The sequence below is a fragment of the Agelaius phoeniceus genome, chromosome 9 (assembly GCF_051311805.1).
Source record: "Agelaius phoeniceus isolate bAgePho1 chromosome 9, bAgePho1.hap1, whole genome shotgun sequence".
Taxonomy (NCBI): Eukaryota; Metazoa; Chordata; class Aves; order Passeriformes; family Icteridae; genus Agelaius; species Agelaius phoeniceus.
In genome coordinates, this window is record NC_135273.1 from 20,284,695 (window position 1) to 20,298,264 (window position 13,570).

General features: G+C 40.8%; 1 protein-coding gene across 1 annotated transcript; it reads right to left on the bottom strand.

The window, feature by feature from the left end:
• Positions 1-18: 18 nt before the first annotated feature.
• MYOZ1 (myozenin 1) lies at positions 19-13,048 on the bottom strand. The gene is made up of 5 exons (XM_054637619.2): positions 12,973-13,048; positions 11,876-12,057; positions 3,228-3,462; positions 1,048-1,207; positions 19-250 (listed from the first exon to the last, which is right to left on the bottom strand). Exons 1-5 carry the CDS (start codon positions 13,046-13,048, stop codon positions 19-21), a joined length of 885 nt encoding a protein of 294 aa, XP_054493594.1.
• Between the last annotated feature and the right edge of the window lie 522 nt (positions 13,049-13,570).

Genomic DNA, 13,570 nt, shown 5'->3' on the forward strand with positions numbered 1-13,570 from the left:
GGTCTTGGCAGTGGGGATTTACAACTCTTCTGTTTCACCACTCATTGGCACATTGACCGTAGTCTGGTACTCTGAGAAGTCTCCTGAAGGCATCCATGGTATTGGGGTTCTGTTGAAGGAGGGTCTTTTGCTGAAATTTTGATTATATATCATGAGAGATTCTGGGAGCAAAGGGCAGATATCAAACTGAGGCACTTTGAAGGTCATCCGTTTGGCTGCTTTTTCAAAACCCCCATAAGGCATGGCAGTCCTGGCATAGGGGAATACATGGAGTTAGCAAACAGAGCACAGGTAAACAACAGGATTTATAAAATAAATAGTCAAAGTTATCAAGATTCTAAATTGTGCTACTCTTGCAGTTGGCCAACAAATCCTTCATGAGAACATAGATGTACCCATTGCCCATGTACTAAAAGTTATGTAAACACATACATATGCTGCTGTGCACTTCCTTCACCCTTGTTGCACCAATCTCCATCAAACCATACACCTTTCACACCTGTTAGTTTTCTGTACATGTAGCAGGCAGAGGCTGCATTATTGCAGAAATGAACAGGATGTGGGTTTGTTCTTGGTACTGATGACCTGAGGCTGTGGAGGTGGGTGGCAAAATTGTTGCTGTCCTAGAAATATTTGTAAAACTTTCAATGCTTATCATAAACAGCAGAAACAGCCTGATTTGTATATGAAGTGCTGTGAAATCTATGGCTGCTGATCATAAGTATTTTTCATGACCTCTTGAACTTCGAAGGGTTTCAGTAAAAAACAGTGGCAAGTTACATCTCCTGGTCAAATGGGGAGAGAAAGAGAGGCAAATAAGATTAAAGTCCTCTTATCCAACTGCATTGGTTTTCTGTGCATAATCTGAATTAAAATCTCTAGGTCATAATGTATTTTGTCTTTGTAGTCTTCCAAACATTTCATCCACTGGAGACTGTTCTAAGCAAAATGAAGTGCAGCTAAAACTTATTTACAGGAGGGCTATGATCAGCATTATTGTGTTTTCTCTTGCTAAATAAACTGCATTGAATATCTAAGAGGACTTACCGGTTAAAAGACTTGTAGTGGGGGAAATCAGCTTTGGGGCTGTATGACAGTAAGTCCGTGGAGAACTGGCTTTTGTCCTCAGGGCTGATACCCATCGCTCGTTCCCAAGGGGAAATATAAGTTTTAAATATAGTAACTTTTTTGCCTCCTGACTTCCCATCTGTAAACAGAGGAAGGTAAAGCAGTCTAGTTAGATGGCACTCTTAACTGCATTGTGCTACTATGTCCTGCTGCTGAAGTTGAAGCACCAGCTTTGTTTCCATATTCTGTAACTTCTACATCAATACAAGCTTTTATGGTTAGATTTCTGTTTTGCAAAGATGATCGTACATCACTTCTGTTCTTATCCACAAAAGCAGATAGTACCACAGTCTAAGAGCCACTCATCCAGGAATTTGCATTAAAGCATGTATTTGGAATTTTTCATTCTTCTTTTTGCTGTCAGATCATAGCAGACATGACCTGGCATTTTCTTTGTGATTACATGAACAGATATTCACATTTTTCCCCTTCTGAACTGGGATGTTAGAGATAAGTCTGTCTCAATCACCTCAGGATGGCTAAAAGCAGTTTGCAAATATTATGTGGTATCTCGCTTGAAGTTAAAATCCTATCAGTGACTAAAGCTGCACTTTGTTGTAAACTCAGACACTTGATTGCTAGAAATTTTAGATTAGCTTCTAGCTGCTCCATTAAGCAAATGAGTTTAGACAAGGGATTTCATTCTGCCTTTCCCTTCCCTCTCCTCCCCTTCCCTTCCCTAGCTGTGTATAATACCACCTCGCTAGTAAGAACATAAGTTTTGTATTGATATGTAGCACACTTATAATATTTTCATCCTTCATAAACCTTAAAACCCCTGAGCAATGATATCTGCTTAGCTTGATTAGGGCAGATGAGAATAACAGATTAGTGGAGAGAGACATTCTGGTGCTTTCTTGGTGCTACATTTTGTGTAGAAAACAAATCCTTATGAAGTAAGTGGCAAAGAATGAACATTATTATCTGAATCTTTCTTCTTTATCTCCTTTGTCTGTCTTGCTTATTGCAAACCATGCCAAGTCCTGGGGTTCCCTGCTTTCAAAGAATTGCAGACATTTACAAGAATCTTTTTTTAATTTAAAAAAAGCCCTAGAAAACAACTACTCCCCTCTTTTTTGTGTGAAGTATTTAAACTAAGCAGTTTACCAGCAAATTGATTGCTAGAGTTGAAACAAAAGCAGCTGGGATCTGTCTCTGCAGTGAAAGCTATAGGATGATATTAATCCTCCTTCTCCCTGCACACACGATAACAATGAAGAAAAGTCTCCTGTAAGAAAACTATAAGAGTCTCTACAGATTGCTTTTTCACAGGAAATGTAAAAGCTGATTTTGATATAAAATGCACATTATTCCAGAATGTAAATGAAAATACTTGCATTTTACAAGATTTTACAATTACAAATCCATTGGTTACTCAAGGCAGTTATTCCTGGTTCCCGAGCAAATTTGATTTTTTTTTTTTTTTTTTAATCTATAGGGACTGTTAAAGTGATGATTACATCTGCTGACTCTCATACTAGGTATTTGTTTCTAGAGATTTCTGGCCAAACTAAACAGAGGATAAAATCAGGCAAAGACTAAATTGAATTAAAACTATTTTTACTCATAAAGATATTGCCTCAGTGGCCCAGTGGTGGTTACCAGATAACTTTTAGAAATATTGCTGCTCCTTTCTGAAGATTATCAAAAAAGTGTTCTTTTTTTTAGGTAGAAGCTTTGATTTGAAATCAGGGCTCAGATATTCAAGTCTGATACTCAGATCAGACTACTGATCTAAAGAGTTAATACCAGTGTCTCCAGCAGTGCTCAGTGTGAAAGCCTTGAAAGGTGGTGCTACACTGACATGGCATAGCTGTACTGGCCTACTGCTCTACCAGCCTTAGGAGCTCAGCAGATAAGTTTCCTGTAATTTCTGTGGTCCAGCCAAGCAAGGTATTTCTACCTCCTGCCTGTGGTTGAGCAACACAGAAGAATACAAACAAAACCATCAACCTAAAAGCAGTTCAACTCTTCTAGACTTTACACTGGAGCTTTGTTTGGAAGAATCCAGGAGTTAGATTAATTTGCTTTTCCTTAAGAGTAGGCTTGGCATCTGGTCTGATAGCTTTAGTTTCTTATTTTTGCAGAGAGATACTTGCCTTTGTCAGTACCATCTCCTCCTTCTCCAGCACTTCCAGAGGACTTCCCGGCATGCTCCCCTTCACCATCTCTGGCGCCTGCTCTGCTTGCAGGCCTGGGAGGGCCCCCGGGCTGCTGCTGCGTGCTGGAGCCGTGCTGCCCGGCTGCCGATCCTCCCACCATCCGCCCGTGGGCATAGCCGTGAGCATCTTCCCCATAGCTCCCTCCTGGCGGGATGAACTTCTGGAAGTGATCCTAGGGGAGGAGAAAAGAGCGTGCTTGAATCTCTGCTACAGGACATGGTGTATTTGTGTTTGTAGGGCTGGGTCTCAGAATGTGAACTCCTGAGTCTCTGTGATCTGACCAGTTCTGTGTCTCTGTTACAAAGCCAGTGGCAGAACTTCATGCGAGTTATTCCCTTTATTCAGAATCGTAGCAGCTGAGGAACAGCAGAAGTGGCAATGGAAGCACACTCGCCTCAAAGTCATTTATGTGATCAGGGTGGTGTTGTCCCCACCAGTGATGACTGTGAAATAGAGGAGGAGGTGAAAGGAAATTTAGCTTTTGCCAGAGCAGGTAGAAGTCCAAACAGAGATAACGTTGGCTAACCTGTAGGAAAGCAAGCCTGGCAAGAAAGTGTTTTCCTGTCAAAGTTAACATAACCCCAGCTCAATTACAGTGTGGGAATTAAGTGTTACAGGTTACCAGAACAGCAGGGTCTCTGTGACAACACAAAAGTCAGGAAGATATCTGCCCTTTTGCCTGTTTCCCATATATATAATACCATTGAAGGTCTATATGAAGGTCTGCTTGAGGAGGAGTATTTACATGTCGAGAAAAACTGAAGAAATAGCAGCCTAGGAAAACAGAAAATACTTTCTGGAGAACACAAGAGGGAAATGACAAAAAGGAAGAATTTTGTTTGTAGCAGTATGTGAATTAGCAAACCAAATCTAACCAGCAACAGGCTAAGAAAGAAAGAAAGTTGTATCCATCAATAAAATTAGGTTGGTCTTATTTTGCAGACCATTCACTCTTCCTTGGTCAGGCTAGAAGGCACAATCTCTGCAGTATGTAGTAAAAGAGCAAACAATCCATGCAGGATTTATTGACCTTGTGGTGTACATTTTGGCACAATATCCTGTCTTTGCACACAGAAACTTTCATAAATGCTTGTGTGGAATAGAAACTGATATAGTATGTTTAGAAAAATGTTTCACATATTGGTCATGAGTGACATCAAAACTAGACTCCTATCAGACTTTAAAAGTATCTCTTGTGCAGTACAGCCCACACAGCTATATAATGCAAGTAACCTGGGTTATATATCACATATAGTCTTTCCTGTTGGACTAGGAGATTGGATATTAGATGCACAAAGATGCAACAAATACATATTCATGACACTGGATGAATCTGTGGTTCCTCATACTGCTATTCTACCTGTATAAATTAATCTCAGGCAGCCTCAGAGATGGCTCTCAAAGGGTTTAGGCTTTCTCAGGGCTCTTACACCTAGCACAGTTTAGCAAAAAGAAGCTTTCCAGGCTGTAAACAGGCTTCCAAGGCCAGCTGTTCAGTCAGCTAAAAATAGTCGAGAAGTGAAAACCCCACAAGGCTCAAGGCAGAATTAGCTAACCCTCTGCTCCCTGTGTCTCCCACAACAGTGTCCAGGGTTTCACAGCAGGTCACCAGGCTGCAACCCAGGCAGGCAGCCAGCTGCAGGCTGAAGTGGCAGAGTTGGTTCCCCCAGGGCCTTTAGGGACTGTCTGTCCTTCTCCTAGCTGCAGGGAATTCCCTTTTTAGGAACACAGGAGATAATGTTCCCGTGAATGTCAGGAAGCACTGAGAGGGGAGAGGATTGCGAGCATTAAGCTGTGCACAGGAGCTAACTGGGCAATCTGCTCCATTATGCGTGGCAGCTATGTAGCTGTAAAAAGGCAAACTGAAAAGGGGTATTTTGAGGGTTAGGGGTCAGAATGAGGTTATTTTCAAAATGTTAATATATATGCTAGGGTAATGCTTCTACTGGTTTGCTCACTACCTTCAAAACTAAATTTGCATCTGTTTTCCTTCTAGTTTCACCCATGCTGTGTGCCCTTTCTGAGAATTATGGGCTTATTTCTCCTTTCCTGTAGTTACTTACATGCCTCTCCTGCAAGAGAAAAAAAGTCCCAAAGCATCAGCATAACATGAGCTGCAGTAAAATGGACTTGTGTTTCTGCTCACAGCAGTATTTGATGTGACTAGGGAGGGGCATCATTGTCATCTGGTGTTATTTTAAATGGCAGTATTATCACTAAGTAGGAATGAAGTTTCTCTGGAACAGAAGGTCTGTATCAGGAAAGCCATTCCTAAATCTTATTTAGCTGCAAATTAAATTAGTTTGATTTGCCTTAAGCTATTCTTCATGGGCCTGCTGAGAAAACATCTGATCTGCTAAAAGCAGGCAACTCCATTCAGATAGGAAAGATATTTTCCATGTAACACCCCAGTTTACTCACCTGCTAAAACAAAAATATAATTTACTTCAGTTTTGGTCACCACAATTGTTTTTCCTAGCTCAAATTAACATGAATCAAAGAGAAAATAATCTTTTTGAAAGATTTTCCAAGACAGTGGAGCTCAGGAAAGACAGCCTCAATCAAGAGTCTCAACATAGTCAAAGCTGCATAGGTACAGCTTTGTCTCCAATACAGAGAGCACGCCTCTGGTCAGAGTTTTAGAGTGAAATTTTAGAGTTTTGGAGCTCACACTTGAGGAGAATGCATGTCTTGGGCCACTGCTAACAGCATGTGGAACATTTACATATATGCATATTCACATCATAAAACCAGCCTCTCTGCTAGTATTGATTGACTGTGTTGGTGGGAGTTCCAGGAGAGAAGTCCAGGAATGTCAGTTGAGATGGCTGACAACCTCCTGTTGGGTCTGGGGACAGATCACACAGCTCCTCCTGTCTGTGCATTGGTGGAGGTAGTGGATATTATCAGTCCCAGGGCGTCCCTAAATCCACTCTAATAGGAGAGCACTTGTTGCGAGTTCATGTGATGGGCCCCCTGGGTTGGCTAAACAAATTGGGCTCATGTCTTTCAAGTCCTTAGTGTTAGCAAGCGCCTGCTCTTGCAGGCTGAGTGCTTAGATGGACAAATTCTGAATTCTCTAGAGCATGTGCCTAATAAAAACTAGATAATGAAAGATGATCCAACTAATGGAGCTGAGATCTCTGTGTATCTCAAGGCCCTGACGTCATGCGGGCAGTCCCCAGGAGAGACACCGTGTGCTCCCCTTCAGCTCCTTGCTGTGCCCTAAAGAAAATGATTGAGGCCACCAAATGTGTTTCTATTTCCACCTCACTGCTAAAGAGCTCCCCAAATGTTTGATGCCTATGTAGTTACTAACACTTCTGAAGTTACTGGACTGCATCGTCTCCGTGGCAGCCACTCAAATGCTCCTTAATGGTGGGATGGAAGATTTAAAATTCAGACACTTGGAGAGTCTCATAGACTGCCTGCTGTTTTTATCAAAGCGTGGGCCTCAGTCCTTCATTTGGAATTGCATAGCCTTAAACCTATGACTCATTTCTTTAAAAAGGGTGAAAATAAGAAGCTGTAGAAGCATCTTACATTTTTTTTCAAACTTGCTACCCAGAGAGGCACAGTAGATTGAGCTCCTGCTTTCTATTTCCAGGTCCATTTCTGACTTGCTGTGTAATCTTAGACAAAATATTTTTTGCTTCTGTGCCTGAATTTACCCATCTAAATAACAGGAATTTTTATCTAATGCTACCCAAAATTAGACATATCTTATTTGTATATTTTATATCATTTTTGTCACATTTTCTTTGTGGATGAAAGAAATTGTGTTTCAGAATTTTGGTCCAGAGTTTTCTCACACTGCTGCAACAAATTGGAGCACTGTGGAAAATAAAAGACTTTTTTTCTGTTACTCTGCTTTTTCCACTCCAGTCACTTCTTGAATAAGAATGCATCAGACTCCACGTTCACTCTTCCACAGCTTTGGGTATAGTGGGACCTCTAGGTCTTCTGCACCAATCCGGCTCCAGTGCAGCAAGGCTCATTTTGTTAAAGAAGTTACAATCTCACCTGGCTCAGTCGACTTAGGTCATAAGCTGAGAATTGTATCTTAGCCTGCAATTATCCTGTAATGTTTGTTCAAGAGGTTTAACATTCTAGGAAGAACAGAACTCCTAGAAAAATTATACCTAACATTTCCCCTTTAACCTTACCTCCACTGATCTTGACTGACATTCATCCAAGTACATTAAGGGGCATACAGAGCCAGCACTGCATGCTCTGTAATAAACCAAGCAGCTGCATGATGACATTTCTCCATCATTGTTTTCCTTCAGACACTGTATCATGCCTGGCTATTCATCATGTAAGATCTCTGAGGCAGGTTGGTGGTGTACTGCTGTCTGCTCTGAAGCATCACTTTTGGTTTGTAACATAACCACTTCCATTTTCTTCCTGCTACTTCTGCCTGCTCTGAGTTCTTGTCCAGCACTGAAAAGCATACTAATTCCTGCCATTTTCCAGAACAGCAGTAATCCAATTCTTTAGATTTCTTAGATTTTGTTTCACAGTTGGTATCAGCTTAAAAGAGACCTCTTGACCTGAAGTCCAGCAGAAATTGCCAACACATTTTAGTTTGTTTTCATACAAGCTTTGCCATGACTGGAAGCTGCATTTATTTTAACTTGTGGATGAGGGTAAGAAAGCACCAAGGTGGGGATTTTGGTTGTGGGTTGGTGTGGTTTTTGAAGTACTACTGCTCATAATTGTCTATTTAGATATTGGTTATTTTACCTTCCTAATTGTTTTAAGATCTGATAATAAAACATAAAAAGGAGAGGAGAAAAAGGAAAGTCTCCTACATGTAACCCAAATCAAGCCACAGGTTTTGACTAGCAGAAGGACCATATTTAAGGATTCTTACTGGAAGAGAGACAGAGTAATGGCAACATCCAAGACACATAACTATGGCTTTGTTTTCAGTTTCCCATTAATGCCTGCCAGTCAGGTGTTAAAAAGTTTCCACTTGATGACAGCAAGCTCTTACACTGAGGTTCAAAAGCAGAGGTGGGATGTTGAAAGGAGTTAGGGCAATAATGAGTGCGGCTGCAGGGCTAAGAAATGTTGTTTTACATGATCTTACATGTATTTGAGGCCAAACAAATTCAGCATTATGCAGGAAAGCAGTCTGTGAACTGCTGATTTATTAACTGCTGAACGGTGAAGTGGGATTTAGGAGATCCAAAGAGAAGACTGAGACCCTATCTTTGATTTTGGGTGACTCATTAATCTACTCCATGTTTCAGTTTCACTGTTAAAAAACAAATGTAGTGATTTTCCTCATTCTCTAGTCGGCCAGAGGATACAGTAATAGAGCACACAGCAAGATAGGATTTCATTGTGGTCTTTAGTCAGTAATAAATTATATCTTGCAACTCCACAATGAAGTTGAAAATATCCTCTGAGACATGGAGAGAATCACAGTTCCTGTGGGTGGCACAGCCTGGGATGAGGAGAAGAAATCCTACATCTGGTTTACTAGAGAGGGCTCAGAAGAGCCCAGCTTCTCCAGCACAGCACAAAACAAGGAGGATGTTGCCCAAATTCTCCCTGTTTGGCAGGATATTGGTGTCAAACTCACCCCTCCCTAAAACCTTCCCTTTGTACTGTATATTTGCAAGCAAAGAGAGTCACAGTATTGAGAACAGCTCTACAGGATGTGGTGCATTTCATTTTACTCATGTTAGGAATGGTCAGTCCTTTTGACTGGGGGTTTATCCACATTTGCCTTTAACTGGATGGGTAGAGGTGCAGCAGTTACAGAGAGTGACAGGTTTTCACTTTTACATGGGGCTGTCTGACCTTCATGTGCACACAGTATATGTGTTTCCTCTGCTACAAGTAAGGAGAGTGATCTGATTGTCCAGTGTGGATTTTTGGCTGGAGGAAAAGAAGGAGGAGAGAAGCAGAAGGGTGGGTCAATGACACATGACTGCTGAGATCTTCTCCCTTGTGTGGAAGGTTTATGGCTACAGCACAGGCTATTCTGGAACCCCTTATATGGTTTGGATTTATTTTTAATAACCTTTCTCTTTGTGTGTTTTTATATTACATTATCATGCTAGTAAACTTCTTCTGGGGGAAAGAAACAGTCCATACTCCATCCCAGACCTGCCTTGCCCTGCTTTCTTAAGCGTGTCCTGAGAATATTTTAAGACAAGACAGTTAGGAAATCTATGATATACAAGCAGAAAACACATCACCAGCTTCAAATTCCTTCACTGTCCCACAGCCTCAAAACCACAAGAACTTCTTTGGAATGGGGCACAAAGGACATGGAAGTTAATTGAGAGAGGGAAGTAACTGGGTGTAGCAGTAGGACTTCTTACTCTGCCATTATCTTCCTCACACAGTTATCTTTTGCTTGAGCTTTCTTTTCTGCATCTGCCCTTGAGCAGATAGAGCAGCAAGAAAGGAAAAGAAAGCTATTCAAAGTCACTGCAATCAAAAGGGCTTTTGATGAGAGTTATTTGGTGCTAAGGTCAGGCGCTGTCCTGATGGTTTGGAAGATAACAGAGCAGATCTGTTGCCTTTACCTGCTCAAGAGCACCCAGCTCTCCGAGACAATGGCTCAGTTGCTGTGATTGCTCCGTTTTCCTTAATGGTCTGACTGCAGCAAAGCAGTGATGAGAACAGTTACCTGCAAAGGCAGTGGGTGCAAGCAGCGAGCTCCTGGAGCAGCCAAAAACCAGTAACAATTAATTATGTTTTGATCTTGCTAAACTGACCCCAAGCGAGGGCTGTAGGCAGACCAAAGTCTTCTTGCACTGACCGTTACAGTTTTGCTATCTGTTGTCTCTCCATGGATGTGGAGAGAAGGCCTGTAAGCTAATCATGAAGGATTTTAAGCAGAATGCCACCTGGTTTGGAGACCATGACATGGTTCTCCTACAGCAAAGCAACAAAGAAAATCCTAGCTTTTTAAAGGATTTTCTAACCCCCAACTACATTTCCCCATGGCATAGGATCTGAACAGCCATGCTGAAAGATCTTGGGAGCAGATGTGTGCTCACAAAAGAGAGAGATCCACTACAGAAGGGGTATGGAGTGAAAGTCAGGCACAGATTAATAAACAAAGTAGGAAAAAGCTGCTAACAAAAGATAAGCAATTGTCATCAGCATTTATAATGTTAGTCATGAAGTGACTGTGCATGTCCAGTCTTGAGTCAGTTTGTCACAACTTCTTTGTTTTGGATTGTTCTGATTGAGCATTCTTTAGTGACACCCTCAAATTTTTGTCACTTTGGACTCTAGCCTTATATTCCATCAATTTGTCATTTTCTCACTTCTCACTGCAGCAGATTCTCACATATGAACTTGGCCCTCGTATGTTTTAGGAACTCTGAGATTGCTGCATACTTATGAAAACAGCATGCATTTCTCTAGGATATTCATCTGTGGAGTCCAAAGTTCAATATACCATTCATTCTCACATTCTTTCTGGGAGATAATTCACTGAAGAAAAGAACTACCTAAAGCACAAAGAGGTGAAGAAACCGACCAAAGTTTAACATTACGGGATATGCTTGTTATATCTCTGGTCTGTCATCCCTCATCTGTAATCTTACTGTTTAATTTTAATTTTTTTTTTTTTTTGTTAGGCATCTTTCCACATTCTGATTTTTATGTTGGCATTTCTAGAAGTGAACTGCAGATATTTTCCTATTGCTGTTTTTGAAAACATCAGAATGCTAAAAGATAGTGTGTTTTTGTTTGGCAAAACATTTTCTTCAGCCTAACTTTTGTTGTTTTCCTTGAGTTTCCTTAGACTGGAAGATAGATGCCATAAAGGGATAAAATGTCACCAAACCAACTTTAAAGAACATCAGAAGATGAGGTGGTATATCAAAATGCATTTGATCCTTAAACATTTTCTATTTGTTTTACTGAATTCTGATAATCACGTGAACAGAGAGTTTCATTTGTAAAAGTTTAGGGGTCTTCAAAAGACTTTACACCTGCAACTAGCTGTAGAAAGGAGTAATACCAATGCAAGGGAAAGGGAAAAGAAAATGAATGTCTGTATTTATATACCATATCTGAAAGGAAAATGTTTTAGGGGAAAACAAACTGGGCTTCTAGCAAATTAACTGAAAATATTTCAGAGTCAGGTTAGAGGTTTCACTTGTGGAACTTGCAGATACTAGCAGAGGACTCTGTCCAGCAAAAAGCATAAAAGTATCCTAGACTAAAAATAGCCCTGGTCTACTGGAGTTGGATGGATCATTGCCATCATGCAAAGAAGAAATGGAATGGGTACAAAACCAATTAGCCCTGCCCTGAGTTCTGAACACTTGCCAAACATGCAGCCTTCCTTCATCACTCAGTACTGAATTTTGTCATGCTTCTGTATGTGTGATACCAAATATTTGCCAGACGAGACTAATGCTGCTGCCAAAAGGAAATAAAACTTGTGTATTTATGTAATTTTGTTTTCTTCTTTCACTGCTTTGCTAGTAGACCCTCCCTACCCCCTGCCCACACACATTAAAACAGAAGAGAGCTTGGGCACACTCCATTCCTGTTTTCCCTGAGTGTATGGAGTAGCATTTTAGTCTTAATCTTCAACTTACCACAGAGTTGTCAGTGAAGGCATCAGGGTTATTCTCATAAATGAATTTCTCCACTCTTAGCTGACGTAATTTGAACATCTTGGATCCTTTGTTGGTGAGGAGAGAAAGCTCTTCTAGCATCACATCTCTGGGGATGCTGATCTTCTTCCCCAGGTTCAGCTTGGACACCTCTTGTGGCATAGCTACAAAACATATACAGTGGGACACTTTAGGAAGCACTCTGGTCTATGTCTTTTGTCTGTTTCTTCCTATCATCAGTAGTGACTTCAAGCACCCAAATTATCTTCTAAATTAAGATTTTAGGACATTATCTATGCACCAAGTCTTTACATTGAAGACACTTTGGGTATAGATCTTTGGTATTTACTCTGGACTGCAATCAAGGCAAATCTGCAGAGAGAAGTTGCATAGGGGTGGAGCTAGATGGGTGTCTGCCACATCTGAAGCATCTCAGTCAGTGCAGCAGGATTTCTTGGCACTGCTTCAAATGAATACTTTTCCAAACCTCTAAAACCTTCCTCATGCTGTCAAAAGTAAAGAAAAGATAAGGACATCACACTTATTTGAAAGTTACCCTACCCAATATACACATATTCTGTAGAAAGAAAAATGTTCCAGGTTATATTCTTCCTGGTCTATTAACCTCTCTAAGAGATCTTATCTTGTTCAGCTAATGAGTGCTGGAATTAAAGAAACTCTCTCACACAGAGAGAAAACAAGTATGAAACAAAGGTTGTAAGAGAGAGAATGATGTAGAATAAATCTAGGCACTGCAATATTGACCCCTGTAAAATATCATGTTTTCTGTCCATTTACACTGATCTGCATCCAAATTAATGCTGCAGGAGAATACAAGTTTGCAGAGTGCAGTCTTGGTTGACTTTTGGCCTGAGTGTGTGCAATGCTTTTCAGCTGTAAGATAGAAAATGTGACGTGGTTGAAGGCTGGGCTTCAGTAAAATTTGTGGCTGTGCCTCCTGGTATGTTCAATGGATCTCTTGCTTTGAGAGTTCAGTTAGGCAAGATGTGAGATTTTAAAGGCCGAAATTCAGGTTGAAATCCAAACAATTTTTACATGTGCAGTTTTGCATATCTTACCTTCATGTGTCAGCTTCCCAATGAGTTTAGTGGACTTTTTCCTTTTAAGAGGAGCAGGAGTCCCTGCAAGGGGCATTCCCACAAAGGGTTCTCTGCTTTGCTCTAAACACACAAGGAAATGGAGAATGAAACACTGGAAATGTATTTCTTGCCTCTCTTTTAGTTGCCATCTACAGGTAAAAGACACACAGCCTTCCTTTCCCACACTGGTTTTTTTCTATCCCTTCCCCATAATGGAGCTAGTGGAAGGTGTCATCCCATACAGGAAATCATCAGCAGGCCATTCTGGGGTTCTCTGGAGACTCAGCATTCTGACAAAATATGGTAGCAGATCCCAGCAGAAGCATTGCCAAGGTGCCCTATAGCACTCATCCAAAAGAGGCAATTTAATTGCAACAAGGCAGTCTCTCAGAATCCACATGAGCTATAAGAATACTCTGTTATTATCTTGTGCTGCAGTAACAGGATGTCACTTGGAAAATTTGCTCTATGATGCAATGTTATAACAACATGCAGTTATCATTAGATGGTAATATATATTTTTGGATAAAGGTTTCAGGTCTGTCCACAAGTTATTTGGAGCATTTTGCATCATGTG